Source organism: Diaporthe amygdali, assembly GCF_026229845.1.
Source record: "Diaporthe amygdali strain CAA958 chromosome Unknown NODE_22_length_803717_cov_65_427750, whole genome shotgun sequence".
In the NCBI taxonomy this organism is placed as follows: domain Eukaryota; kingdom Fungi; phylum Ascomycota; class Sordariomycetes; order Diaporthales; family Diaporthaceae; genus Diaporthe; species Diaporthe amygdali.
In genome coordinates, this window is record NW_026517042.1 from 522,548 (window position 1) to 550,204 (window position 27,657).

At 54.3% G+C, this 27,657-nt stretch overlaps 10 protein-coding genes across 10 annotated transcripts; 3 read left to right on the plus strand and 7 right to left on the minus strand.

The window, feature by feature from the left end:
- Positions 1-1,889: 1,889 nt before the first annotated feature.
- Positions 1,890-2,434, minus strand: J7T55_004635 (uncharacterized protein; the record flags this gene model as incomplete). Its single annotated transcript, XM_053130346.1, has 3 exons — positions 1,890-1,926; positions 2,014-2,329; positions 2,422-2,434. 3 exons carry the CDS (start codon positions 2,432-2,434, stop codon positions 1,890-1,892), a joined length of 366 nt encoding a protein of 121 aa, XP_052991563.1.
- A 3,188-nt stretch (positions 2,435-5,622) lies between these two features.
- Positions 5,623-7,476, plus strand: J7T55_004636 (uncharacterized protein; the record flags this gene model as incomplete). The annotated part of the gene is made up of 1 exon (XM_053130347.1): positions 5,623-7,476. One exon carries the CDS (start codon positions 5,623-5,625, stop codon positions 7,474-7,476), a length of 1,854 nt encoding a protein of 617 aa, XP_052991564.1.
- Positions 7,477-7,730: 254 nt separating this feature from the next.
- On the minus strand, positions 7,731-9,505 carry J7T55_004637 (uncharacterized protein; the record flags this gene model as incomplete). Its single annotated transcript, XM_053130348.1, has 2 exons — positions 7,731-9,198; positions 9,324-9,505. 2 exons carry the CDS (start codon positions 9,503-9,505, stop codon positions 7,731-7,733), a joined length of 1,650 nt encoding a protein of 549 aa, XP_052991565.1.
- A 708-nt stretch (positions 9,506-10,213) lies between these two features.
- On the minus strand, positions 10,214-13,058 carry J7T55_004638 (uncharacterized protein; the record flags this gene model as incomplete). The annotated part of the gene is made up of 3 exons (XM_053130349.1): positions 10,214-12,379; positions 12,478-12,794; positions 12,998-13,058. The coding sequence occupies 3 exons, from the start codon at positions 13,056-13,058 to the stop codon at positions 10,214-10,216; spliced, it is 2,544 nt and encodes an 847-aa protein (XP_052991566.1).
- Positions 13,059-17,026: 3,968 nt separating this feature from the next.
- Positions 17,027-20,051, minus strand: J7T55_004639 (glycoside hydrolase family 31 protein; the record flags this gene model as incomplete). Its single annotated transcript, XM_053130350.1, has 2 exons — positions 17,027-19,902; positions 19,970-20,051. The coding sequence occupies 2 exons, from the start codon at positions 20,049-20,051 to the stop codon at positions 17,027-17,029; spliced, it is 2,958 nt and encodes a 985-aa protein (XP_052991567.1).
- Positions 20,052-20,906: 855 nt separating this feature from the next.
- J7T55_004640 (nucleoside diphosphate kinase) lies at positions 20,907-22,085 on the plus strand (the record flags this gene model as incomplete). The annotated part of the gene is made up of 6 exons (XM_053130351.1): positions 20,907-21,196; positions 21,331-21,361; positions 21,425-21,468; positions 21,541-21,599; positions 21,698-21,742; positions 21,820-22,085. The coding sequence occupies 6 exons, from the start codon at positions 20,907-20,909 to the stop codon at positions 22,083-22,085; spliced, it is 735 nt and encodes a 244-aa protein (XP_052991568.1).
- A 309-nt stretch (positions 22,086-22,394) lies between these two features.
- On the minus strand, positions 22,395-23,111 carry J7T55_004641 (uncharacterized protein; the record flags this gene model as incomplete). Its single annotated transcript, XM_053130352.1, has 1 exon — positions 22,395-23,111. One exon carries the CDS (start codon positions 23,109-23,111, stop codon positions 22,395-22,397), a length of 717 nt encoding a protein of 238 aa, XP_052991569.1.
- A 765-nt stretch (positions 23,112-23,876) lies between these two features.
- Positions 23,877-24,506, plus strand: J7T55_004642 (rieske domain-containing protein; the record flags this gene model as incomplete). Its single annotated transcript, XM_053130353.1, has 1 exon — positions 23,877-24,506. One exon carries the CDS (start codon positions 23,877-23,879, stop codon positions 24,504-24,506), a length of 630 nt encoding a protein of 209 aa, XP_052991570.1.
- An 894-nt stretch (positions 24,507-25,400) lies between these two features.
- On the minus strand, positions 25,401-26,125 carry J7T55_004643 (uncharacterized protein; the record flags this gene model as incomplete). The annotated part of the gene is made up of 2 exons (XM_053130354.1): positions 25,401-25,617; positions 25,689-26,125. 2 exons carry the CDS (start codon positions 26,123-26,125, stop codon positions 25,401-25,403), a joined length of 654 nt encoding a protein of 217 aa, XP_052991571.1.
- Positions 26,126-26,257: 132 nt separating this feature from the next.
- On the minus strand, positions 26,258-26,650 carry J7T55_004644 (uncharacterized protein; the record flags this gene model as incomplete). The annotated part of the gene is made up of 1 exon (XM_053130355.1): positions 26,258-26,650. The coding sequence occupies one exon, from the start codon at positions 26,648-26,650 to the stop codon at positions 26,258-26,260; it is 393 nt and encodes a 130-aa protein (XP_052991572.1).
- Between the last annotated feature and the right edge of the window lie 1,007 nt (positions 26,651-27,657).

The following is a 27,657-nucleotide window of genomic DNA, read 5'->3' on the forward strand; positions in this document are numbered from 1 at the left end:
GACCAACATTAGCTGTTGGTCTAGCATTTTTGAAATTGGAAACACCAACTGGTTGGAGCTGGACAACAGCCATGGCCGACAGGTTGAACTCATTGCAATTGAAACTGCCCCGTTTGAATATAAGTATATCAACTTAATCGCCGCTACAGATGGATGCTCTCAATCAACGACTTCGTCGAAGCTATCGTTTTTAAATATTTCCAAGAAATCTCTCGTGGAAAAATTCTTAGAAATTGTTCTCCGCCGAACTCTCGCCACAAGCTGATTGCCCTCACAACTACAAGAAAAGATGTGCTACATCCGCACCCGATACTATAAAGACTGCCCGCACAAGATTCACGAGCGAGTCATCGTCGGACGAAATACTTGTCCGTCATTAAAAAGAAATCCTTTGCAGTGCAAATGCCCGGGCATCGTGAAGCCCGCCGCGAGGGAAAAGGAGATAACTAGGAAGAGCATCGAGAACCTGCTGAACACACATCCACGCAACATGATCATCCAGGATCACGACCACGATGACGACAAGTTCTACGGCGTTCACTGCAATAAAACTCAATCCTTCGACAAAGGGGGCCCAGACGGCAAAATCTTGCAATTGCCAAAGCTCAAGGGTTGTTGCGGCTCGTGTGAGGCAGAGAAGGCACAGAGAAAGGGAGGTTGGTTTGGCCTTGGGAGATGAAAGGAAAACTCAGCTTCCATTCAAGTGTTGAAAAGGTACTGCGCAATCAAAACAAGTAACGGTTTAGACAATTATCTATCACGCGAACACAAGTGCTGTCAACACACTCGCCGCTGCTGGCTCTAGGCAGTAAATTGTCTTGCAGTCCGTTTGGCCGTTCCCCGTGGTTGAAGAGGATTCAAGTGGCTGGACTCTTCTGTATTGTCAACTACGGGGCATCTATCATTTCCCCGTAGACTTTTGAGCAATTATGTGATCATGAGGTAGCTGACATCTTACGGAATTGGGCATTCGTCTTTATGTATTGTTCAACGAAATGTACTAGTCTTATCTCCGAGCTGGCTCAGATTGTATCACATTAATCGAACCGGAAGAGCTCATTCGTTGCCGTATTCAACAGTTCTCGAAGACCTTCTTCCCACAGCTCTGCCAATAATCTTGAAGGAGCAATTAGAGCAGTCTTTGGCAGGATCCAGATCTATCCCAGTTGCCCGCCTCGAGATCAAAGCAATCGCCCCCACTGTTCAAAGCAGTAACACAGGTAGACACATCACACAGGTGTCAGTATTGCAGCACTGTCGTCGAGAGAAACAAAAGCGTCTCGAAAGCCTCAATTGGCGTCGACTGGTGACCTATTAGTCCGTATGGATTTCAAATAACGCCATCAATAATGTTAAGTATCCCTTTCCTAACCACAAGTATTCGTTATGAGAAACCGCTTAGCTATGTCACCTCTCGTCCAGGCAAGGTCTCGGCGTGGTGAGAACATATCCGAACTTGGTTCATCCGCAAAATCAAGCCAAAGACTGACAGTACCTATACAAAGCCGTAATTACAATTATTTCACGTCCCCGGCCACACACCAAAAACAAAAACAAGTAAAAGGAACCCGTTGCTCACCTCGTAGTATTCTGTCTCTTTACTACTTGGCATGGTCGACATGACAACCTTCACAGAAGCAGATGATTGAGCGGTGTATGCGTTTGAAATAATTGGCAACACATGTCAGGTTGGCACGGGTATATGAAGCAAGTCATTCAGGAAGAGAACAATTTTTTATTCCATCTACCTGTTCACGATGTGCTCCACGGTGCTATCCAAATTCCGCCATTCTCAGGTCCAAATTCCTTATCAGCCCTTCCGTGTCTGCATCACCGACGCCGGCAAGGATTTCCACCTCGCTCACACGGCGATTTTGAGAGCAAACAGCTTAGTAGCTGTTGAAGTGCTCAGGCGCATCGTAGTCACTGTACAAGCAGTCGTTGTCAGCATGCTGTGTCTCTGCTGCTGGTATGAAGACTGGAACGAAGAAAGGAGAGGGCGGGTTCACTCACGGGTGGAACTGGTCCTTGTTACCGTACTGCTGCTCGTAGAGCTCCTCGGCCTGCTTCTTGGCGTGGTGCTTGGCCTTCTCGCGGTCGACGAAGTCCAGGCCCTTGGTCTCGACGAGCCTGTCGACCTCGAAGCCGGCGGCGGCAGCGAGCATCTCCTTGGCGAGGCCGTGCTCGACGGGCTTGCCCTCCTTGCGCTGGTTTTGCTCCCAGAGACGCATGCCCTCGAAGGCGGCGGCAGAGCCGATAAGCTCGTGAGACACCTTAGACTCGTGGGGCTGGCCGTCGTAGACCTCGTCACGGGCGTCCTTTGCCTCTCCTGGGAAAGCTGTCAGCTCTGTGCGGGCAGGAGTACCTTGTGTAGGTGGGGAGATGGAGGGTGGGTGTGATGAAGTGGAGGCCGAGGCTTACCGAAGCCGAACATTTTGACTGATTGTTTGTGGAAGAAGGAAGGGATTGGTTGAAGTGAGTATGTTGTATGTCTTGGTATTCGTGGATGTAAGCTTGATGATGAGGATAGAGTTGGTGAGGAATGAGAGGGAGGAAGACGGCAGCTATATATGCTTGAGAGCTTCCTGTGCATCCCCTCCTTTCCAGCTTACATGTGCCCCAACCCATGGTCGAGACGTCCAAGTGGAGTTTAGACCTTTCCGTGACTGATGCGAACGAAGCACAGCACTGCCCCTCCCTCCCAGTACCTTGATGGTGACGTCTAGGGGGGGGGCCCTGACCATTCCAGCCATTCCGGCGACTAGGCGACTAGACCAGCTAGGTCGGGCGCCATGAGAGCCACTTGCCCATCCATGAATGAGAACGTCTGAGGACCCCTGGCCGATCTCTAAAGCTTGTCCTCTTTGCTCCTACGTAATTTCCATCATCCCGCATGCTCCCCCCTGCGACACCGTAGCAGCTGAAAGCTGAGTGGACCGGCGGTTGCAGCTCGTGCAAGCGTCCCTTACGCGGCCAACGTACAGAGAGAGCACAGGGTAGGGCTGGCTCCCTCTTGGAGTGGTTGCCCGGTGCCTGGTTTGTTTCCGTTTGATGTACAAGTTTCGAAGGGCAAGTTCAATCTCAAGCCATTGGGTTTCCTGCACTGCTTGAGGCGGCCTCCTTTTCCGAAGATAGCACCATGGCCTTGCTCAGCCGACTTGTCCCGCCAACTCCGTGGACCGTCGTGTAAGGTTGAAGGTCAACTTGACGAAACTGCAAGTCAACACGCTGGCAACTTCCACGGCTTGAAGAGTCGCAGGTGGACTGCGGCAACACGAAGGGCGATAGTAATCGAGGGGTAGCTTCAGATGCTGAGCCATCCGTTACCCCACCATAAGGAGCCCCTGAGCTGTGGAAGCAGGGTCTTGACGTCCGATGCACAAGCATGACGGCGGACATGAGCTCATGTGGATCGAGGGGTCAGGTTCGAGGCATCCACCTGCACAGCCAGGCTGTTCTCGGAGGGCGAAGGCATGGATCAATTCCTATCAACGAGGAGCTTCCATTGCCCGGTCTGTCGCTTAGCCGGCATCTCGGCATTCTACCGCCCCAAACCTGACTTATCCTGTTGGAGCCGCGGGGCATTGAGAATTGAACATGCCAAACCCACTCTGATACTTGATTGGCAGCCAGTGCCCAGCTACCAAGGCAGAGTAAGTGTGATAATCAAGGAAGTCAAAGCTTAAACGTGGGCGAATGAAACCATGCATCGTGTGCTGTACTGTAAGTGGCTTGGTGGCGTCTCTGTGCGGGCCCCTTCCTTGATGATCACTGAGACCGACACCAAGATGGATACATAGTAGATGGCGCAGCAAGGTCGTGGGGTAGGGGATGGATGGTGGTGACACTTCATGCCCGTATGCTGCAGGACAGGAGCTCCCGAGTACTCCCGTCAGACTCTTCCCAGCTGCTAGATGTGGTCCAGGGGCGGGACTGATGTCAGGTCACTCAAGCTCTGCGGCTTCTTGTTTCATGCTAAGCATCATGAACGCAATCTAGGTGCAACCTGGTCATAATGCTCATGCTAACAGAGATCGACCCGGAAAAGTGCCAAAGTACATAGTCAATATAGGCCTCCGACCGGGTCTCTGGCACTCTAGTTGCTTCATCGTTACGATAAGACGATGAACTGTAGAGCTCGACGTACTGTGTTGCTTGCTGGCGGCACCTCGAGAGACTCTACTACACAGTGCTGGGCCTCCTGGGAAGGCCGGGGGGCCAGGCCGTCTGTGACGCAGGATGCCAGTGGATTCGTTCCGCAGGTGCTTCGATGCACAGGCCTGCTGGCATCGAAAGACTGAAGACGTGGTCGTCAGACTCATGCTACCAATGCGCGACAACGGGACTGAGATAGCCACCTCGTTTACGCGTTGTGCAGTGCAATCTGAGGCTGTCGTCAAATTCGGCAGACGGCTGATTGATGTGACAGGATCTCAGCGGCAGCTTCCCGCAGCTTGGCAAGTCTTGGCCTCTTGGCCAAGCTTCTGGAACGGGTCCGACGATGAGGAACTGCAGATCGCCCCATGTAGTGGCCGGCTTGGTAATAATCGGGATCGTACAGAATTCACCCCACGTCATTCCAGCTCCGGCCCCATACTGGACAACGCAACCTGCGAATTGACATCTCTATTGCAAAACCAGGCGGCCAAAAGGTCAGAAGCTATGCCACCAGTTGTATGTTGGACAACTGGAGATCCCAAGACTTTGAATATTGCCAGTCATTCTCAGCAAAAGGACCAACGATGCGTGGTATGCCACCACGGATTCATGTCCAGGGCGTGCTGGACCAGACAGCCTCTCAAGATGCCAGGCACAGATCATAGTGCGAGACTTGAAGTGAATAGTATGTTGACGCTTTGCTGAGATCATGTTTTATAGGGCATACACCGCCTTTCATAGACACGAGCATTCGTGTCCAAGTTTCAGCGCTTCATTGGAATCCAAGGCGCAACACCAGTTGCCGCAGTCAGGCGCTCAAAGTCTGGTTAGCCGTGTTTGCGCCTGTCTGTGGCACGGGATGAAATGGCAGGCATTCACTGCAAGCCCTGGAGTGATGTCCAAGCCACTCAGCCTGGCGACCGTCTTGAGGTCACGGATGGTATGCAGCAGGGGTTTGCGCTCGGTTGAGCTTCGAAATCTGTGGCGTGGCTGTTGGTGTCAGCCGTTGTCACTAGGATTTGAGGAACGCCGTTACCACCGCTTTGGAAGCCAATGGATGCACGCACATGCTTGAAAACCGCTTTGTGAGACGCTCTGACCTTATTTTGGATCTTCGTATTGAGCCGTGGTGGGGTGGGTGCGACCAAAGCGAGCTCTCTGCAACGGGAGCGGGAGGTGGGAGGACAGCGCCTGCACCAAGACGGAAGCTTCATACGGACTCCGATAACGATAACGGCCGTAAGGCGTTTCCCCGCGCATCCTAAAGCGTTTTTCTGCCTCCGTTTTGCCTTATCGATACCAGAAAATTACCGTCCAACAGCTCTCGAGAACATCTACCGAGTCACCTTCGACAATCAATCCGAGGTGGGTTGCAAATTACATGCAGCAACTCAGTACTCTCCTCCTGGTGCTGGGTTAAGCGAGACAGCTGGACCTCAATTGATCACTTTGCAAGCAGACACAATGCTGCGTCAAGACTCACCGTTCCTCAACCCTGGACCGGTGGCCAAGCCAAACCAACTCGCCATCATCCAGCTTTCCAAGGACGATCTCATTCCCGTGTACCTGCGCGATACGAAAGGCGAGCATGATGGATACAAGGAGGGCCATGTCCTCAACACTCGCTTCGGCTCCTTCCCTCACTCCACCCTGATTGGCGCCCCATGGGGCTCCCAAGTCCGCGCCTCAAACGTTGACACCGGGTCTCGAGGCCGGAAAAAGAAGAATAAGCAAGCCAAGGAAGCGGCTACCGAGGAAAAGGATGCAGAATTCACAGAGGAAGACGCCACGAACCTCAAGAGGAAAAGGGGTCCCAACGATGAGGGTGAGAAGCGAGTCAAAGGCGCACCCGACCAGGCCGCTGCTGTAATCAAGAATAACACCGCTGAACAAGCTCGAGAAACAACAGTATCCGGAGATGTCGAGCACCACGTCGAGACCGAGACAAGCAAGCAGGCAGTACAAAAATCAGAGTCGTCGATACCGCCTCAGAAACAACAGAAAACCACAGCGGCGAGGAGCGGTTTCGTTTATATCCTTCCGCCAACGCCTGAGATCTGGACAAGCAGCCTTCCTCACCGCACACAAGTCGTCTACACACCCGATTACAGCTACGTTCTACAGAGGATACGAGCCCGTCCGGGCACTAGGCTCATCGAGGCCGGCTCTGGTAGCGGCAGCTTCACCCACGCCTCGGCACGGGCAGTGTACGACGGCGAGACCGGGTGCCACGACGGCAGTGGGCCCACTGGCAAAGTCTTCAGCTTCGAGTTCCACGAGCAGCGATTTGAGAAGATGAGGAAGGAGATCGACGAGCATGGCCTGAGCCGAGTGGTAGAGATCAATCACCGCGATGTCTACAATGAAGGCTTCCTAGTCGACGGCAAGAGTCCTGAGGCGGATGCTGTGTTTCTGGATCTGCCTGCGCCTTGGCTCGCGCTCCCGCACCTTTCGAGACGCAGGGTCAAGAGCGGCTCGGAGATGGAGGGCATACAGACGGGAGGTGAAGGCAAGGTTGAAGACGAAGAGAAGTGGATATCACCCCTCAACCCCAAGAAGAGTGCCTACATTTGCACTTTCTCGCCTTGCATCGAGCAGGTCACTCGCACGGTCTCGGAGATGCGCAAGCTAGGATGGGTGGAGATTGACATGGTGGAGATCGCCCACAGGCGGATCAATGTGTTCCGGGAGAAGATTGGTCTTGACGTCGTGTCTGACCGAGGCGCTCAGCAAGCACCTGGGAACGTCGCGGAGGCACTGGCCAAGCTGAAAGAGATTGAGGCCAAGACTGCTGAGCACAACGCGAAGATGTTTGCCAGCAACAGCAAGGCCAAGAAGACGGACGAGGATGACGACATGGATGACTATGCTCCTCTGCCCCCGAAGATAATTGCCGAAGGCGGTGCTCAGGCGTCCAAGAGTGCCGAAAACGGCACCAAGGAGGAAGCAGTCAAGCCCTTCCTACAAGGACGCCTGGTCACACGGCCCGAGGCGGAAACGAAGGCGCACACATCCTACCTAGTGTTTGCCATCCTGCCCCGCGAGTGGACCGAGGAAGATGAGGCTGCAGTCGCTGCACAGTGGCCAGTGGGCGAGGAGCCGCCAAAGACCATTGGCGCTATGGACCGGGCATCCCGCAAGGCGCAACGCAGGGAGATATTGCAGGGCAACCGCAAGAAGAACGACAAGTTGAAGAATTCACATGTTCAGAGGCTAGACCTGACGACGGAGGAGGCCAAGGCTCAGGCTCAAGAAATCGAGGCTGAAAAGATTGTGGAGGATGCCAAGCTCGATACGGCCAAGGCCGAAGAGGCATAGAGGGAGATGTTGAGGCAAGGTTTTGTTGGACGCCGCCCTGGAAAGTTCATGATACCCAAAGCTTGATAATAGCTCAGCATACTTATACAGGCTCATCATCTCATCAAAGACATTCCATCAAAGATTATCCTCCCTACTCATCCTCTTCTTGGTTTCATTATCTTGAAACTTTCATCGTTGCAAGACCTTGTTGTGCTGTGCTGTGAACCGTCTCGTTTGTTTATCAATATCACTGTCTACGCGCCTCTTTGTGCTCATCTGGCAAATCCGCAGCTCCATTCCGCCACTTCTGTTGCCGCCCTGGCGATATGAGATGGGTCGGCCTCATGGGCAGGTCGGTTCCAAGAACCCGTTCTCTCGCTCAGCAGAGAATTCGAACTGCTGTCGTTGATGTGTCCTTGTTCATTTCGACCCGCAGGTCGTGGTCCCAGATTGGAAATGCCGGGTGTCCCAGCTGTCTTCGAAGGAATTCCACTGGACGTCGCCGACGCAAAGGATGCGCTGACATGATACTTCGGCGGGCACGTCGTCTCCGCAGCAACAGGTGCGGAGTCGTGGGCTTCGTCCCTTGGGAGGTGGCGTATGGGGATAACAAAGTTGACTGAGCCAGGCAGGCGATCATGCCTCGCGCCACCACCACGAGCCGTGTCAGGGCATGGTGTCACGGCGGTGCTTGGCGTATCGTGTGGATGAGGCATGAACGGCATAGTGGGCATCCTGACTGGCCCTCCATGGGGTACAGAATCTGCCTCGTCCTGTTGCTTCTGTACGTGCTCCCGTGACGTGGCAAGCCTGGCAGGGACCGTACGACCAATGTTCGTCACTGGCTGTGTCTGCTGAGAGGGAGCTTGGCTAGAACGTCGTGGACCAGGCCGGAGGATAGAAGGAAAATGTGTCAGGTCCTTTTTCTGTGTTCCAACCATTTCATCTGGCTTGCCTCTGTCACTTTCAGAGATCTCTATACACGTGGTAGAGCTGACGATCTTGCAGAACAATGTTTCATCAAGTGGTATCTCAGAGCATATTCTCGAAGCCTGCGATGGCAGGCCAGCGCGGTCATGGCCAGCGCCTATCGCTCCAAGCGCCTCTGTCAAGCCATCATTGGGAGCGTTTTTATGGTTCTTCACCATCTTCCATGGGGCACACGGCGTCGAACCTAGCCCAGCTGTGCTGCTCCCCTCCTCCGGGTTGGTATTGGGTCCTTCATGCACCGGAAGCTCGACAGGGCTCTGAATGCCTAAGTTCGAAACCATGGCACGCGCAACCGAAGCTCTTTCATTGTCGGGTAGCTCCACAGGTGGCGGGTTGACCTCGTACTCGCAAAGTGCTGTCGATTCACTGTAGAGCTCTGAGATGCTTCCGACATGGTGAGCTCTCAAGGGCGGTTTTGTCGACTTGATGACCCGGCTATCAAGTACCGGTAACTCAGTAGGTGATAATTGTGCCACAGTGGCGAGCTGATCCTGGTCTTGATGACCAATGGATGGGGCAGTGGTCTCGAGGACGGCCAGGACTGGCTCGCTCAGGATCGACAACTTTTTGATTGAATGTACTGCTCGACTTGGCGGCGACTCACTTTGAACATGCTCTCCCTGTCTCGTAAATGGCACGGATGAAGTATCATCGGTCAACCCTTTGGTAGCGTCAGTTATGCTCTCCAGCAAGAGTTCCGAGGACACATCATCAACACAACGCTCCCCCTGATCCATGGGCCTTGGCCCCCTATGCCGCGAATCCAAAGCCTTTCCAGCCCGAAGCCCAGTCGCCGCAAAACTTTCGAAGCAGGTGGCACCATCTCCATCCACATTCTTATGATCAACTCCGTCACCAGGCCTCGAGACCAGCACCTCGCCCTCAGACTCTCCTCGGGCATGAGATCGACCGCCGGGGGAAGGAAGCCGCCGCCAAAATCCGGGAACTCATCACCCGGCCGCGGGAATTGGAACTGCGACTGGCCTGTGGGCCCGTAAACATAAAACCATCGCGCCCCGTCGTAGTCGGCTCGCCAGCCGGGTGGCAGCGAGGCCATGTCTCCCTCTGTTCCTATCTCTCTTCTGCTCTCCTTCGCGTCTTCTGCGGTCTGGTTGGTTGGTCTTCAATCAAAAGCCGTCGTCTCTATTCATCTCGTGGTGGCTGTTCTCTTCGCGCGTTGGTCCAATAGTTTGAATCGGCAGGGACCTGTCTTGCTCTCACTCACGGTGGGTTTTTCTTCTGTCTAGATAGGTATTGTCGTGAGTATCATCCCAGGACCAACACTGCTTCATCCGCGAGAGTGTCGCGGCGAGCCTTCAAGCCAGAGCAGGTGCGGCTGAGGCGAGGTAACAAATTCAGCCGCTGCTGCCCTCGGGGCCCGCCATTATACCTCTGGTCAGTTCTGTGAATATGTAAGACATATCCCGCCACCGTTGAAATGTTCCCAATTATGTCACGCCTCCAGCGCCACAAAGAAGTTCGTGGGACCACCCGTCGACCCGAGGCAATGTGGAGAGCTACGACACAAAGGACAGAAAGTTCTGCTTTAGGAGCCCAGAAGCCTGAGAGCGGTATAACTTCATAGGCGCACAAGTTGTACCTTGATTTGTTACCTGAAAGGTCATTGCCATGTAAGGTCAGTCTAGCTAGTCTAATGGGTATTAAAGTCTATGATCTAGTAAGTCAAATCGCAGCTAGATGGCCGGCCTTCTGCCGGCAGTCTATAAGTTCCGGAACGCCCGCCCACATTAAAACTGTCAACTCGCTACACAATGTTCCCGCCTCTATCGCTTGAAACTGTCTTTGAGGCGCTCCGCGGTCGTCTGAATATGCCCCGGCCGTGCCTGGATGTCATGTCGCTGTTCATCGTGCCGACCCTGTCCAGACTTGGGCCTCGTCCAAACCGGTCGACACCCGATGACTGGCTAGCGCTTGCGGCCTCCTCCCTCAGGCTCTGCAGGCGGGCCAGGTTGGCAGCAGCAGGGTCCTTGCGACCTTCAAACACGTCGCCAAAATCAGGGAAGCGGTCCATTTGTGCTCGGGCCTGCGACTCGGCCCTGCGTCGTCGCACGTCAGGGCTGGGCGGGCTTGTTGGGCGTAAGGATGCGTCGTCGCGGTGGACGCTGCCGGGCCCGGTTCGAAGACTGCCACTGCGCTGGTCCCTGACGACGTTCTCCTTCGGCGGGGTTTCGTTGTAGGCAGGCGGGTACGCGAGGTAAAATGGGAAGTTTTGAGCTCCGCCAGGCTCCAATTTTCTTGGTCCTTCTATTCCCAACTCAGTCATGACGCGCATCAATTCCGCGGCAAACTTGTTGTGGCGCTGAAGTCGCAGCAGCTCATTTTGATAGTTGGACTTGTGGAAGAAAATGACATTCAGTGTCACAGAGTAGACTTCATCAATGGTGCGGACCTCGCTTATGATCTTTGAGTTGTAGTCGCGCTTGTTCTCCAGCACAAAGTCGAGCATGCGGGCCTTGAGTTCCTCGATAAGTTCAGAAGACGTGCCAAACTTCAATTTGAGCTCGATGGGGTCGGCCAGTCCGCTAGACCGTCGCTGGTTGAGTATGAAGAGCGTGTTGAGAAGAGAATTGGGCGCTTGGACAATGTGGCCTTCCATCTTCTTGAACTCAGTGTAGAGTAGACTGATTTCTTGCACATAGTAATCGTCGCCAGTCCCGAGCGATCCAGTGTTGCCGTATACGGTGACTCGATCTCCCACGTCGAAGGGATGTTTAACAAAAACGAAAATGATGGACTGCAAAAATTCCTGAGCAGTTGCCTGGAGCATCCAACTCAGACCAAGGATGGTAGTACCGCTGGTACCAAGAGCAGCCGCTGCCGAGCCTGAGAGGATGGAAATGAAGACGATTGCAGCAATGATAAAGATGATGAAAAGGAAGACTGTGTCCAACTTCTTGATGACCGAATCGAGATCTTTCAATGAGGCGGCGATGGCCTTCTTCTCGAGGTGAATCTCATTACAGACGAGCTCGAGCTCTTCCATGGAGATGTCACCGTTGAGATCTTTGTCAAATATTCCAAAGCAAGTCTCCGCATCCTCAGCTGAAGGGAATGCCTGCTTGAGATCATCGAGCGTGATTGTCTCCTCGTTCGGGCGGACAAAGGTTCGATAAATAAGCCGTGCCAGTGTGTGGCTGCTGTGCTGGCTGCGGAGCAACTCCAGGACGACCTTTCTAGGGTGACCGGCAGCCATGACCTTACGGCCAGTAAAGTCTCCAGCCATTTTCCCGGCAACCTTGCCTATCTGAGTCCAGGCTTGCCGGGCATTCTCCTGGACCATTTTCATAGGTGTCTTAGCCCCAGATGGGCCGCCGTTGGAATCCGCCCACACGGGGTCATCGTGGGCCAGCTTTTCCTTGCTAAACTCGTACAGTCGAACCAGAAAATTGATTTCCAGTCTGTTTTGCTCGATTCGAGACGCATACGTCCTGGTGTGGAAGGAAGTCGCAATCCACTGAATCAAAATCTTCTCGACCCAGTTACTGGCAGCAAGAACGAAAAGAGCAATAATGACTTTGTAGACAACGTCGATCCAGGTGATGTAAGGCGGGTCCCCGTCGTCTGACCATTTTCCTCCTGAATCTCTATGGCTGTCGGTGATGGGCTTGAACGAGGCAAGCAGGCCCAACAACCAGATAAACCCGGCAGTAGGCATCTCCATTTGCCTGCCAATGTCCTTCCATTTCTTGTGGTTGCTGGAACCGACCATTTTTGCGGCAAGGCCGTGCAAGAATGGCAGCATCGAAACCAGGATGCGGCTCGCCCAGAGGCTGCACCACACAACCTCAAGCCAGATTCCGAACCAGAGGAGCGTCAGGCCACCCGGGCCACCCACCGGGTTGTCACTCCCCGGAAATGCATAAATGTCCAATAGAATGGGAGTCAGGAGAACGGCTCCTATTGGGATCGCCTGTGTATTGGTTTAGCCTCTAGGAATATGGCAAGGGTTGATTTTGGAGGCTATGTGTAGAAGGGAGCAGGCCAAAAATAGGAGAAAATTAGACGTACATAGACGAAGTAGCGGATTACTCTGGGGAATCTCCTCAGTTTCTTGAAGAGCTTGCCCAAGGCCGTTGGTTCCGGCTCTGTTGTAATCTGGGGCAGTTGGGTAGGCTCGGTCAAGGTGTGAAATGCGTCCTCAGGCGGGGCTTCAGGATTGTGCCTGTCATGGTGGTGATGTCGTGAATTTGAGCGGCGCCTGGAGATATTGTCCTTTTCCCTCTCCGCGTTGCTGACCTGACGCTCGATTCGCAGCAGTTCGAGGTCGTCCATGAGTCGGCTGGCATTTTCCCTGGAGTCTGAGTAGTGACTGAGGGTGGCCGCGTCTGTTTGGAAAGGGTCAGCCGAATTATCTCGAGACATGTTGACGAGCCTTGGCAAAGTTGATATAGTAACTCGAGACACTAAGGTGTGACCAAAGAGCCGAGTGTGAGGTGACACGGCCTTGCGGCGGTTGATATGCAAAGCGAGAAACAGACAAGGAATGGATGGCTTCTGAGAGAAGCCCACAAATATCTGATGTACATACCAGGAGCAAGGAGGTTTGGGTCAGCCTTCTCGCTTGTGTCGACGTGTACAGGGGACGTCATGTTGGCTTGGAGCGGGCGCAAGACAATTGTGGGTGGGAAGGGGATCTAGAACCAGTGAATCCGATACAGCACCCAGGGCCCTGCTTGCTGTCGACCGGGCAGTGTTCTCCACGTCGGTTCAGGTTGAGAAGATATATGTGACAGAGGCGAGGCTGATATTGGGTAATAAGGATCTTGAACTCCAGGACGTGACGTAGATGTGGAGTCCAAAGCTCGCCCTTCCTCGGCCTGGGAAGATGAGAAGCAGAAAGAGAGTCTGAGGGATCGAGCCAGTCGTCCAGTCCACACTAAGACAATGGGTCCTGTAGGGTGGGACGATCCGCCATATGTTGCAGGATTATTTCAAACAAGGCGTTTGAATTGTTCAGAAGGGCTATAGCAGCTGGTCAGTGTCGGTACGCAGGTGGACCAGGTGCAAGCTGAGAGCAGAGTGACGGCGCAGCTTGGGCTCGGGCGTGTGATACTGTGCGGTGGTGTTCCTCGAGGGGAGAATATGTAACGATGCCGGGTCAAAGCAGAGAACAGGGCCGATCATGTACCTACTATTAGAAAGATGGAAAAAATGGAGACGGAGGTGCGTGGATCAATGGAAGAGATAGCGACGGATTCAGATGGGGAAAAGAAGCTCGAGGAGCAGCAAGTGGATGGAGAAGACGGACGATGCAAGCTCGAGGACCTGACTCGGATGTATGAAAAGGAAAGACTGGCTGGATACTCTGAAATTATTGGCAGAGCAGTGCAGGGACAGGAAAATGAGGACGACAAAGTGGACAAGACATGGAGGCCAACCTTGGTGTGGTACCTTGTCTGATCGGTGATGGGTGCGGGTGCCAATGCAAGTGCCAGTGCCAGTGCCAGGTAGATAGGTGGGCGTGGTGGGTTGCTGGCAAGATCTACACAAGTGCTCGCCAGTCGATCTTTCCCTCCATTGGTCTTCTTGCCTTGCTTTTCCCTTGCCCTGCCAGACCTACATGGCTTGTTCTTATCCTGTCTTGAGGTTACAGTGTAGAGTAGGAGCAGGATAACAGAGGTACCTTCTGCAATTCGCCTCTTTCTTTGCCACCCCTTTTCACGATTTTTTTGCTGCGATTCTATTAATGAAAAGGGACTATTCTGGCGTCGGGACCCTTTTTTTCCTGTTGAGAGCTATTCCTTGCCCATTCCAGGTTGGGCTGTCGACGGTATCAGAAAATTCCAGGCTAAGCAGCGGCCGATATCAATATGGAGGGTAAGTCCTTGGTTCTTGGTGGGGACCCAATTCGGCGGAAGTGCAGTCTAGGCATCCCGCAGCCCACTCACGCAACAAATCGAGTTTGGATCAACCCATCGGCACGAGCTGGTCCAGTGTGCAGGTACAGTACGAGGACCCGGCTTGGCGTTTTCGCACCTCTGCGAGACTGTCTGACTGGCTGTGCGCGACTTGCCATGGCATGGCCCTGAAACGGGAGCGTCCTGGCAGTCCTGCTAGTCCACGCAGTCCCTGAGGCCGTGGGGGTCCATACAACACAGATCAAGGGCCTTCCCAGACCATGTCTTGCCAGGGCTGGGCTAGACAGATTGACTGGCTTACAGATAGAGCTTCACAGGCTCCTCAGTGGTGGTCGCTTGGGATGGTGGCACCAGAGACAGAGACAGACGCGCACAAGTCTCGGTGATCGAGATGATTAATGGACAGGGGCATTCTTTGACGTCGGCAGGATGAGATCAGTGGCTTGCGCGAGATGCAGGGACGAGCAAGCTTCAGTCTCGAACACGAACCCACCACGACGCGTCTCTTCTCGTTTCGCCGAGATACTCAGATGCTAGCCGTCTAGCAATGATGCCAGCGATGAGTTGTCCCCGAGCTCCATCATTCAGCTACTCCTCTCTGACTTCACCTCGCCGCGATCCAGCTCTGCCTGTGACGACGGCCTGGCTCCGTATTGCGTATCTAGCCCATGGCTGACGTCAAGCACAGCTTAGCAGAATCGACGGCGGGCGCGCCTTTTTCTGTGAGCCGCTAGTACCAGCTGGGACGGTAAACTAGTATCAAGGTTGACTAGGTCGACTAGGGCGGACAGGCGTGTCGGGAGCTGTGCCTTCTCGGGACTGCTTAGCGCCCGGAGCATCGGCCGCTCCTATTCTCGCCCAGGTCGCCGAACGGGGCGAAAAGAAAGCAGAAAACGTCTTTGAGAAAGTTATATCGGGAATTGTACGCACAAGCAAAGCCTCACTCAGCCCACCAAGAAGGTGCCCGTTTTACGAGTACCGAAAGCCCTTTCATTCCGCGCTCACCCCACTATCAGGCGGGTAGACACAGAGGTCCAGAACAAGTCGGATGCTCACAGCCTCACCGCCTAGGACCCATCCGATCACCAGGGAAAACACCCAGGAACACATCTCCCGCCCCACGAGGGCTCCATATCTCTTGGTCTGGGGTCCCCAGGCTGACGGCATCAACTCGCAAACCCGCGCCGCCCTGAGGCTTGAGCCCTGGGAGCCTGTGAGTGTTCTCGAACGTCTTCCCCGGATTATTACCGGTATCCACCGCCGCGGCCAACACCGCTATGCGACCGTGACATCTACCTCTTCACGGACCTCCCGCGGTGCTCTTATCATGCAGTTGCATTGACGCGTCTCGCGAGTGCGTGAGTGCTGACCCTCGTAGCCGAATCAATCACCGTGAGATCAACATATCTGAAGACGGCGGGCATAGTCTTCACCGGTCCGCACGGAACTGGGCTGGAAACAGGTTGTCCACAACAGAACGTTGAGCATTGGTCTTGACTCGACCAGAAGGCGCTCAAGAAGGCCATGGCGATCCACAGAGACAAGCCTCTCGAAAACTCTAAAGTGCTTTGCTCCATCAGAGCGCGCATTCATATGGCATGACACGCATATCCTCCCTGACAAATACACGTGTCGTGCATTTGTTACAGCAAAGTGCAAGGTCGAATGGAAATTGATGAAATCCCAAACGGACAACCCATGCGTCCACCAGAAAAAGCTCAGAGCGGGAGGAAAGGTGTCCTCGCTCGTGCTCGGAGAGTTGACTAGAGGCTAACAATGAGGATCCAGGCCTAGCTGTGCAACGTGAGCACTTCAGCCAACACATGGTTCAGGCAACACAAAGACCGTACATATATGCCACTGTGGACGAGGCACAAAAGCTTAGAACACGCCCAGGACAGCCATGTCTCGTCTGGAGAATCCCAAGCCCAGCCACTTACTACATGATCGCGTGTGACGATCATCGTTTGGACGATCCAGCGAAGCCGAAGGCAGAAAACAAGTAGACAGACCGCCCACGAAATGCTGTTCGTTGTCGCTGCGCCTGTCGCGTCTATTGTAACATATGTATTCGCGCGGACGAGGGTCAGATGGTATATCAAGCACACCGCTCCCGCGGGATAGGAACACAGTCCATCATCTGTCTATCCACATAAACAACATGATCTACACTGGCCCGTGGCTTTCTCCATCCCCACACATCACAAGCCCAGACAGATACTGTAGATAGCCGGCTGATCTCGATCAACCCCCCGATCTCAGAGCAAGTCAGTCCCCACATGGAAACCCGACGTATTAGGCGCCTCACTCGCAAGAGCAGCATACGCCCACGTCTGGCACTATCTGGAGGATTCAACGAGGCTGACACATGGCTGGCATGTCTTAGACCTCCGTGGCTTACGCGCGGTTTCATTCAACGGTGCACATTGCTATCTCTCTCCGTCTCTCTAGTGGATGGTTTCAAGCACTATTGTACACAGAAGCACATGTGGAAAAACACTTGTCGGTGATACAGGTAACTCAGACAGAAAATACACCGAAACCTTGCGTCCAGCCTCGCTTGCTTGCTTGCTTATTCTCTTGCCACCCTGCTATATTCGTCGTGAGAGTACAAGAAATCTTTGAACCAAGACCTGCATGACCTATCGACTGTGTCTGGCCGCTCATCAATACAGAAGCACACACTGAGGCCCAGTCGCCTACTCAAACGAGACGCTCCAGTCCTCTCCGATTGGCGCCCCGACCCTGCGGACCACCGCGAACGCGGCCTTGCTCTTCGTGCCGGGCGTGTAGTCCACCTGCGCAGTCCACGTCTTGCCGCCTGCCCCAGTGACTGTGACCTCCTGCTTTTTGGCCCAGCTCGCCGGTGCGCCGACGATGACGACCTTGTCGACGCTCACATTCTTCATGTTCTTGAGCCACTCGCCCTCCTTAATCTTCTTAGTATCCCTACCCTCCGCGTCCTTGGACGACAGGACGTTGCCGTCAAGCACGAAGCTGCGGTGGATGTACTGGTCCTTCTCGTAGTCAAACGAGTCACCGTCGTCCGTGTACAGCTCGCCTTCTGCGTGGCCGCCCGACTTGGGCAGGGTGACGACGAGCGTGTAGTCGTCCCACTTCATCAGCGCCGTGGACCTCCTCGGCCTGTCACGGCGGGGGAAGATGTGCCCGCCCTGCATGAGCAGGGGGATCTTGTCCAGCGGTGCCGAGACGGTGACCTTCTTGCCCTTCTGGGTCGGCACAATGTCGTAGGTAAAGTAGTCGTAGTACACACTGTCATCGGGAATGTAGATGTCTGTGGACTCCTGGTCCTTGTCGACGATGGGCTTCACAAGGAGGCCGGTGCTTCCCACGAAAAGTTGGTCGTCAATGTCAAGACCACCCTCGTCGGACGGGTTGGTGTAGAACATGGGGCGGACGATAGGGGAGCCGTCCTTGTGAGCCTGATGGAAGGCTGTATACCACGAGGGCAGGAGGCTATAGCGCAGTCGCAGGGCTGACGTGACCATGCTGGTGTAAGGCTCGCCGATCAGGTAGGGCTCGCGACGGCGTGCGTCAATGTGGGCGTGCCCACGGAAGAACGGATAGAAGGCGCCAGCCTGGTACCAGCGGACTTGCAGGTCCTGGTCCGGGTTTCCGAAGAAGCCACCAACATCGGCACCTGCGAAAGGGAAGCCGGAGATACCCTGGGCCAAGATCATGGGAATCGAGGCTCCGAGATGGTCCCAGGAGGCTTGATTGTCTCCAGTCCACATAGCACCGATTCGCTGAGACCCAGCGTAAAAAGATCGGGTGAGCACAAATGGCCGGCGAGACTCGCCTTTCTTACGCGACACAAGAGCCTCGTAGGTGGCATTGTGGAAGGTCATACCATTGATGTTGTGGATGTCACGGTGCTCCCACCCTCCGTGATGGATGTTGTCTTTGGGCATAGTAACTTCGGGCCCGTTGAAGACCGAAGGCTCGTTCATATCGTTCCAAATCCATGTGTTCTCCATAGTGCCCTTGAAGGCATCGTAACGGAAGAGCGACTTCCACCACTTAATGGCCTCCGGATTGAAACAATCAACCCAGTGAGATGAGCCTGGCCAGCACCAACCCTCGTAGATATTTGATTCCTTGTTCTTGACGGCCAGGTCTTTAGCTTTCATCTCAGAAACGACGGGGTAATCATTCTCGTTCTTGATATGAGGGTCAATAATGGTCACCAGCTGGCGGCCACTGGCATCAAGCTGCTTGCCCATGCCGAGTGGGTCCTTGAACATCTGGTCATCCCAGGTGAAGTACTTCTTGCCGTCTGTGTACTCAATGTCGAGCCAAATGACATCGTATGGGATCTTGTGCTTGTCCATCTTGCGATCGACGTCCTTCACGTCATCGTCGGAGATGTAGTTCCAACGGCACTGGTGGTATCCGAGTGCGAACTCCTGGGGCATGGCAGTAGTGCCAGTAAGCTCACCAAAAGCCTTGGTGAGATCCTGAGGAGTAGGGCCAAGGAAGACAAAGACGTCCAACAGACCGCTCTCAGAAATCCAGTGGGAATGAGTGTTTGTCTTTGCCGAGGCGCCGATGGCCAGTGGGTTCTTCGACTCTTTGCCCTTGGTGATGTCAACCCAAGTCTCAGCGGCATTGAGCCAGAAGACGCCAACCGAGGAGTCCTTCTTGTGAGCCTGCATAAATGGAATGGCCCCGTAGAGGGTCATGGGGCTGTTCAAAATATACTCAAAGACGTCGGCGTTGTACAGTCTGTATGGCTCCTCGAAGTTTCCCTCGCCACCACGAGTCTCCCTCAAGGACAGAGGGCCGGTGTGCTCAGGAATGCCGAAGACATGGTCGTAGCCGACAAAGGAAATGTCAAGAGCAACACTCTCGGGGCCGCGAGGCTTGGAGTCCGTGTTGCCTCCGAACGACTCGTCCCACCAAGTGCTCTCATCTTCACCCTTTGGTTCCTCCTCGGTCTTCTTCTCGGCGTCAGTCTCGGCGCCTGCTTCGGCTTCCCCCTCCTTCTTTTCGGGCTCAACCTTGTCAATCTTGGGCCTCCAGTGCTCCACGTTGAGCAGGCCACGGTCGTTGAACTTAATCTGCGAATTGCCGTCTCTCTTGAAGTCAATGCTGAAAGGCGCGAACTTGATGACAGCCTCGAACTTGGAGTCAGGTCCATACTGGACAGTTGTCTGGGACTTGTCCTCGTAGATGATCTTGGCATCTTTGTCGAGAGCTGTTCCACCCACGATGACCCACTTCTCGGCCTCATTGTATCGTTCCTTTCGGATCGGACTGTTGTTTCGGAGCTCGATCTCTCCCTTTTGACGCTTCTCCTCATTCACGATGACTCGGGCGGTTCCAGCTTGATGGAAGGAGACGGTTATCGGGAGTCGAACAGTTTCGCCCTGCTCGTTGATAGTCTTAAGAATGACAGCCTGAAGCTGGCCATCCTTGAACGATGTTGATTCTGGCAAGACCTTGTATGGTGTTTCCCAGGAGCTCGATGCAAGTGCGTTGTCGGCATAGGCCCTGTTACGTTTGCAGAAGCCAGACTGGTGGCATTTCTTGAAGTCGTTCTCCTTGACCGAGACTGTGATGGTCCGTTAGTATATGCCGAATCTGGATGAAACATGGCTGGTATCGAGTGTGGACTTTACCTGCAGGAGTAATGAAGGATAGTAGAAGGGATAGGAAGCAAAAGTAGGCTGTCCATCTCTGGGACAGCCATTGGGAGTGCATGGTAGGCAGATAATGCCCTCTGGGCTACAAGCTGCCGTTGTCGACACCAAGGGAAAGGAAATAGATGACAAGGACAGGCTATGCGACGAGATGTATCATGGGTTCTTTTGGTGTTCAATTGTCCAGTGGACTGCCCGCCGGATAATTGTGTGATATACTACTTCCCAGTCCTACTACAGGGCGGAAGTGTAACTGTCAAGTCTGTTGATGTTTCGAGGTTGTCTAGTCCGCTGCGCCAAAACCTCAAGCTGGCCCCTAGCTCCCACCCATGTGTAAGTCCCGGCAGGCAGTGCCGTGTTGGACCCCTGTTCTTGGGGGGGCGACCAGCTTCCAATGAGTGACAGCACCACCAAGCAATGTTCAAGTAAGACGTTCTTATTAACCCAATAACACGCACTATGTGTGTATATACGTTCCAGATAAGGCAGTGTATTCAAGTATTGTCATGACTTCTCTGTGCGAGTCTCATTTGACCTTGTTAGTTTTGTCATGAGAAGCAATGCCCCGTAGACAGGACAGCTCACCCATTGACTGGCGGCGGTGAGACGTGCATTTGGCCACGGTCTGGTCTGGCTGGAGCTTCACTGCCTCCCTCCCTCCCAGCTTACCAGCACAGGCCCTCCACCCACGACAACCTCTTCCAAGGTTCTACCTCTCTCTCTGTACTGGTAGTAAGCCACTGCTTTTATCATATGTTCATACCAAGGCTTATACACGTTCAATTGACACTTCAACTGTTTTATATTTCATATCTACGGGCCGTTATCATAAAGCATTAAGAGCTGGGCAACTGCGGGATCCTTGGTTCGGAGCCACTGGACAGAGCTGTTGTGCTGGCACCCCGCGGTTTGCATAATGGTGCCCCGCCAAGAACAGCACCAGCAGCAACAGCAGCAGCCGCGGAGGCCTGCAGGCGGCCCAGGCCCAAACCCACGGCGGACCCCACTGCTGCCGTTGCTTGTCCTGGTCCTAGCGGCTCTCGTAGCTGTCCTCTCCAGAAATCTCTTTTATTCCTCCTCGTCCCGAACCACAACCGTCTCCTGTCCTACTGTTGACTCTCCTGCCTCTATCAACACCGACATCCTCCCTGTTTCTACAGAAGAGCCATCTCAACAACCAGACACCATGGCCGCCACCGAACAGACGTGAGTCTCGCCCCAGAACTTGTCAAGACTCGAACCTCGAGCTTCACCCCTCCTTGCTGCCCCTGATCTGCTGGCACTGCGTGCACTTCGACTGTACCCTTCTTGGTCAGGTTGCTAACGTATTCGACTTGCAGCTTCATTGCTATCAAGCCTGATGGCGTCCAGGTATGGAAATTGGCACAACATAGGCCTCATCTACCTCTCCGCCAGGACTAACACCGTCTCCAGCGTGGCCTCGTTGGTCCCATCATCCAGCGATTCGAGCAGCGCGGGTAAGCTTCCTCCCTCCTTGTTGAGGTCCTTGACCAATACAGACACTCGACTGACATTGCTTTCTCTTTCAGCTACAAGCTCGTCGCCATCAAGCTCGTCACTCCCCCCAAGGAGCACCTCGAGGCTCACTGTTCGTATCCCCATCCAGACCCTGAAATTGCTGCTGGCGTAGCTACCCCGCCATGCTGCAGCCCCTCGGCCGAACATTTTACTGACCGCCTTCTCCAGACGCTGACCTGAAGGACAAGCCCTTCTTCCCCGGTCTGCTGTCCTGTATGTCTTGCTTCCCCCTTTCTCTTATTTGTGGCTATATGATTGTGGACGAAGCTAATATTGACTGCCTTCTACAGACATGCTGTCTGGCCCCATCGCCGCCATGGTCTGGGAGGGCCGTGACGCCGTCAAGACCGGCCGTGTCCTGCTCGGTGCCACCAACCCCCTGGCCTCCGCCCCTGGCACCATCCGTGGTGACTTCTCCATCGACGTCGGCCGCAACGTCTGCCACGGCTCCGACTCCGTCGAGAACGCCAAGAAGGAGATTGCTCTCTGGTTCAAGGAGGGTGAGCTCGTCAGCTACAAGTCTGCCCAGCACGACTGGATCTACGAGAAGCCTTAAGTGGCCCGCTCGCAACAGAACCAGCCCTGTTTAGATCTCGTAGGCTTGGGCACTGCACCCAAGAGGGGATTGGCCAGCCCGAGATCCGTCACATAGAGCGACGATAGAAAACCAAGAAAATAAAAAGATTCGACACAAGAGCGCCCGAGAGTCCTCACAAGTATCTTGCCTCCAAGAATATGCACACAATAGAAAAGGATAGACCCCTTGCGTAGTTCTGGTCTGTTCCTGCGAGCTATATGGAAAGCTTTGTCCAGGGTATCTCTGCTTCTTAATGGCCGGACAGGCTCGAGCCTATTCAGCTGCGCTCTACTTCCGGCCCTTGCCCCAGGGCAAGACTCGTCGCACCCGGCCCATAACACCGGCAAACCAAGGCGTCGCCCACACACTGACGACAATCCGGGCAGGCAGCAGTACCTTGGTGATGGCATACGCCAGCGCGACCTCGACCACAATCCTGTATTTCTCGTCGGAGCCCTCCCAGCGTCTCATGACGGCAGCGTCATCGCCCTTGATCTCCCCCACAGCCTTATCACCAGCACCACTCTCCCCGTCGCCGGCCGACCCCTTCCCGAAGCCAAACCACCCCTTCCTCGTAAAGTACCGCTCGAACTTGGCCGTCCCGTCCCGGACGTAACCCCCGTAGTGCTCCATCATGTAGTCAATGGGCGCGGCGGACGCGGCGTAGTGGAACAGGCCGAACAGCCCCAGCAGCGGCACGACGGCCGTGATTTCGTGCAGCACGAGGAAGGCCACGACGTGCGACAGCGGCGCGCTTCGCAGTCGGCCGGTGTACTTCTGCATGCTCCGCGGGAGGCGGGCGAGGATCCGGTCCGCGCGGGACTGCTGCTTGCTGGCTGCTGCGGCGGCGGCCGCCTCCGAGGAGGACGGCGGTGGGGTTTTCGTGCTGTTGAGGCGCCTCGCTGGCTGTGAGAAGCGTTTCGTGGCCTGGCGGAGGGGGATGGCCGTCTGCGATGGGCTGGCCCGGAGGGGCGGGAGGGCCTGGAGTAGGCGTTGTTTCCACATGGCGGGGTGGATATTGGGGGACGGCTTTGGAGGGTTTTGCCGGAGAGAGGAACGAAATGGATGGAAAGAGGGAAGATATGTTCAGCTAGGTGCATCAACCGTGAGAAATCATTGTGCACAGTTTATAGCAGTTGCCTGCTGTGCCGCGGTTTCACAGCATGTCGGATCCAACAGCTTCCTTCGAGCTGGAGCTGTTGGTGATCACGGCCCCAGTTTGGAAGCTCAGCTCCAAGCTGCAAGGTGGGGGCAGGATAAATTGTTAGTGCATCTAAAGGTAGGAGGATAGCCGCCTTACAACCTCCTTTCTCCCACTGAAGAATGCCATGCGAGGTCCTTTGAAAGCTGTTCACGGAGGTGAGGAGCAAGGAATTACTGAAGTCAGTGATCCTATGTGAACCGGTTGGTTGTGTCCACGACTTGGTATTCCAAGGAATAAGCGTCACATCTATGGACGTTTTACTCCCTTGTTGTCGTCTCGAGCAACAATCGGCGAGGATTGCCGTTTTGCTCTTGTCCTGTGGCTTACACGGTAGGTTGCCCGACTTCACGCCTCGGCCAAGTATATCTTCTGTTGCTCTGAGTCCTCACCGTTTCATGATGGTTATTCTTTTCAGAAACATAACACCATCTTTCATTTCCTTATCATGTCCTAATGAGCTCTGTTGGCATCATGTTGGCTGAGAGGCAATGAAATGCGGCGGACGTTGACCACATTGAGGATTGAGTACCAACGTCAATAACTCCTCCGTGGCCCTACTTGTCGAGATGGCAGCACCACTCGACTCTGCTGCTTCTCCTCGTCAGTATCGCCCAGGCGACGACTGGTTCTTCGCCGGCCCAGCATCGTCCTTCCCCAACATCACCAACTCAAGCGAGCCCTACTTCAAGCTCGTCTGGCCCCAGCCATGCAAAACAGCAGGCTCTGATGGTACCACCACCGCCGCCGCCGCCAAGGTACCAGGCTGTAAAATCTTCCACCCCAAAGCCGCCCAGGCACCATGCACAGCAGCAGCAGCCGAGCAGATCGCCACCGACGCGGCGGCCGGCGAGGACGCCTGGCTCATGAAGGAGCAGGTGCTGGTCTTCCAGTACCAGGGCCGCTTCCACGCCGTCGACCACGCCTGCCCGCACCGCTCGTACTCGCTGTCGTGGGGCGTGCCCTTCGACATCGAGGACGCCGGCGGCCGCACCCTCGGCCACGGCATCCGGTGTCGCGGCCACAGCTTCGCCTTTGAGCTGACCACCGGGGCCGGGGACCGCGGCGGGTACCAGCTTGGGGTGTGGGAGGTCGAGCTCCGGCCGGCGGCGGGCATTGTTGTAAGTGGTGATGGTGGCGGCGGTGATGGTGTTGACGAGAGGGAGGTGTGGGTGCGAAGGAAGCAGAGGCCGGGCTGAGCTCGTCGCTGTGCTTTACTCACGTTATTTGAGCTGCGGCGAGAGATGCGCCCTGCGTCCTCTCAAATATCTTCAGGCGGTTTCGCCATAGGAGACTCTTCGCGGCAGAGACGTATTGTACGATAGAGGTAGAGTTACGGCCGAAGATACCCTAGATTACTTCTGCAATAAATTCTGAGTCTGGATGGTAGGGCACTCTGAAGATACAACAACCTCGTGGTCGCGCCCCTCGGCCGCGCACTTCACATGCTTGTAGCCGATCTTTTGTCACGCAACATTGGCGCTCACTACCGTTTCAACTGGCGCCCGGCGCTTGGGCATGCGTATGATAGAAAACTAGAAAGCTGTTAACCGACATCATAATCTGATTCTGGTGGCAGAAGGCATGGAAACAAGATCAAAGGCAAAGTAAGAATGTGAGAGGGTGGTGAAACAATAAGCAGACGTTCGTCTCTTGCTCCAGCCATTTTGCAGCATAATCCTCTTTGCCCGTTCCTGTGCCTTCGCCATGGGATATCAGAGGTAGTCCTCAAAGCCTCTCTGCCTGGCCAGGTTGGCGACTTGGATATATTTGCATCAGCATTCTGGCTCGGACAGGAAGACCAAGTGGCATCCACCAGCGGACGAACCATCAACCTGAACTTCGAGGCGACTTCAGGCTGATCATTTGGTTCAATGGGTACAAGCTAAAATTCATCGTAGAGTGAGGGTATTGCGTAGAATACTGTGTTGTCCAAGTACGAGAAAATATTTGAATTTGATCTGTCAACAGCTTCCTAAAGCCACCCTCGCCTTTGACCATGCCAGTGATGCGAACACCAAGTCCCGATATCTCGTTGCCGCCTGCGCCAATTAAAAAAAAAAGGGAAAACACAGAAAGAGAAGAGGAAGCCATCAAAGCCTCACAGTCGGGTCCATATGTTCCGCTTTTTGCTGCCCGAAACCTGGAAACCCGCGTGAGGGCTTTATCACCTTGCACACCAAGTATGTCCCATTGTACACGTCCCCATTGGCTAGTGCCTCTGCTCGCTCTGCCTCCCCGGGTCTCACAAATTCGACAAGACACGAGAGTTTGTCGGTTTGATGCGTGTCTAGTTTGAATATCGACGCCCTGTGGTGGACATGTAAGATCAATTGGCATAGACAACAGTACGGGTTGGTGACCGAAGGGATCACACTCACACCTCGAAGCCCTGGAAAACCTCCAACACGGTGCTGTACAGCCAACGATCTTGGAAAGGCATCAGTCCCTCAACAAGAACCTCGCCCCCGTCCTTCTGCACGATCATCGTGTGTGGCCTGTCTGCCCCGGGTCGTTTCCGAGCTTTCCTCTCATCAATTTTGAACCTTTCGTGAACGCGGCAACGGTTGCCATGGGAGACAGTAGCAACAATGTGACTATCATTCTGAAGACTATGGTTCCTGAATCCCCACCCATGTGCCTTGCGGCTCCGTACAAACTCCCAATGCTGGTCAGAGAAGGCGCCCAAGCCGTCGTTGCGGATATGTTGGCAGAGGTCCTCGGCCATGCCGCGGCTGAGTGTTGTGGTCAGTATTGCGTAGAACGCCTCTTCGTGTGGCTCGTCCGGTCCGTCACTTGGGTTTCGGTCCATGTCCATGATCGAGCGAATGGGGCATATCTCCCCTGAGTGGCTGCTGTCAGGGAGTTCTTGAGCTTGTTGACCTTGGAGTTTGTGGAAATTGAGGTATGGACTCCGAGGTCTAACTGCCCAAGTCTCGCCATATGTCTTCTAGGCTCGCTGGTTCTGGTTATTCTCGTAGGGATATGCACTTGGGCTGTGACGAAGGTCGATGATCGAGGAACCCGATCTGAGGCTGCCAGAATAACCATGAGCCTGCTGCATCTGGTTGTCATCAGGGTTGAAAGGCAAGGCATCCATTAAAACGCTGTCAGGTGAAACAGTGCTATCGACTATGAGATCTTCTGGTTTCTGGACTTGCCGGCCCGGACTACTGTCGACGTTGGGGACTATGCTAGGGTGACCATGAGTCTGCTGCATCTGGTTGTCATCCGGGTTGAAAGACAAGGGGTCCATTAGAGCGCTGTCAGGTAAAATATGGCTATCTTCCCAGAGATCCTCTGGGTCTTCCCAGAGGTAACTCAGGTCATCGTAGTCGGACATATTGCTTGGAGGTAGACAATAATTAGATCTATGGGGGGTTTTTGAAGATGATGATGACGACGATTGTGATTGCGCGAGTGACTGTTGAGAAGTGTCAGGAATCAAGACGGAGGCGAGCACCAGAGGAGGTCAATGATGCCGCTACAAGGGACGGGCAAGCAGCACCGACAATCACTCTCGCAATTGGACAGGAAGGGACCACCGAGCATCAAACAGATGAGTCCAGAAGAAGGTGCAATGGCGCGCCCACCTAGTAATTTTAAAACTAACCATAGCATCTACATATTGTGAGAAACTACACTGGTCATGATGAAAGTTGTCCCTCTATTCCTACATCACCGGTCCTGCCTGTTCAAGTGTTCTGATACACGTTGTTTTGAATTTCAAAACCTAAGAGCTAGATCTCAAGAAGTTCCGGTGACTCAGTTCTTTTAATCTCTGATTACTGAAAAGGTTCTCTGGTCACTGAAAGGGCTCGAGCACCCGGGACTCGACATAATGGTAAAACAACGCATGTATTACGAATCTTACCTGGGAGAGCTGGCTATGGCTCCTCATGCTCCGGCCTACTGCTCTCCTGAACTCCGATTATTGGTCATGATTTGTTTTTCTCCAGTGACCCACTCGACGTGACAGTTAAGCTTGCATCGAGCTCCTTGCCCGTCTTTGGGATCTCAGCAGCGGCTTGACGGCCCAACCGAAGCTGAACAACGACTCGGATCTCAGGGCGAACTGGGCCACCGGTGAGACGGGCAACATTTAAGCGGCCGAGCGGCGAGGTGTGCATCCCGAGACATTTGTCAGGTTCGAATTCCATTTTAGTGGCACTGGCTTTGTTACTCAGTAGTAGAGCGAGACGCTGTACACTACAACGAAGCCTGTCGCCGATGAGTGCTGCACCTGGATCGAGCAGTCATTATATTTACGAGCCCCGGTGCAAAATCAACTATCCCCAGGGCATAATGTATTCCCCGACTCGACCAGGCTTCCGCTGAAGGCGACATCGA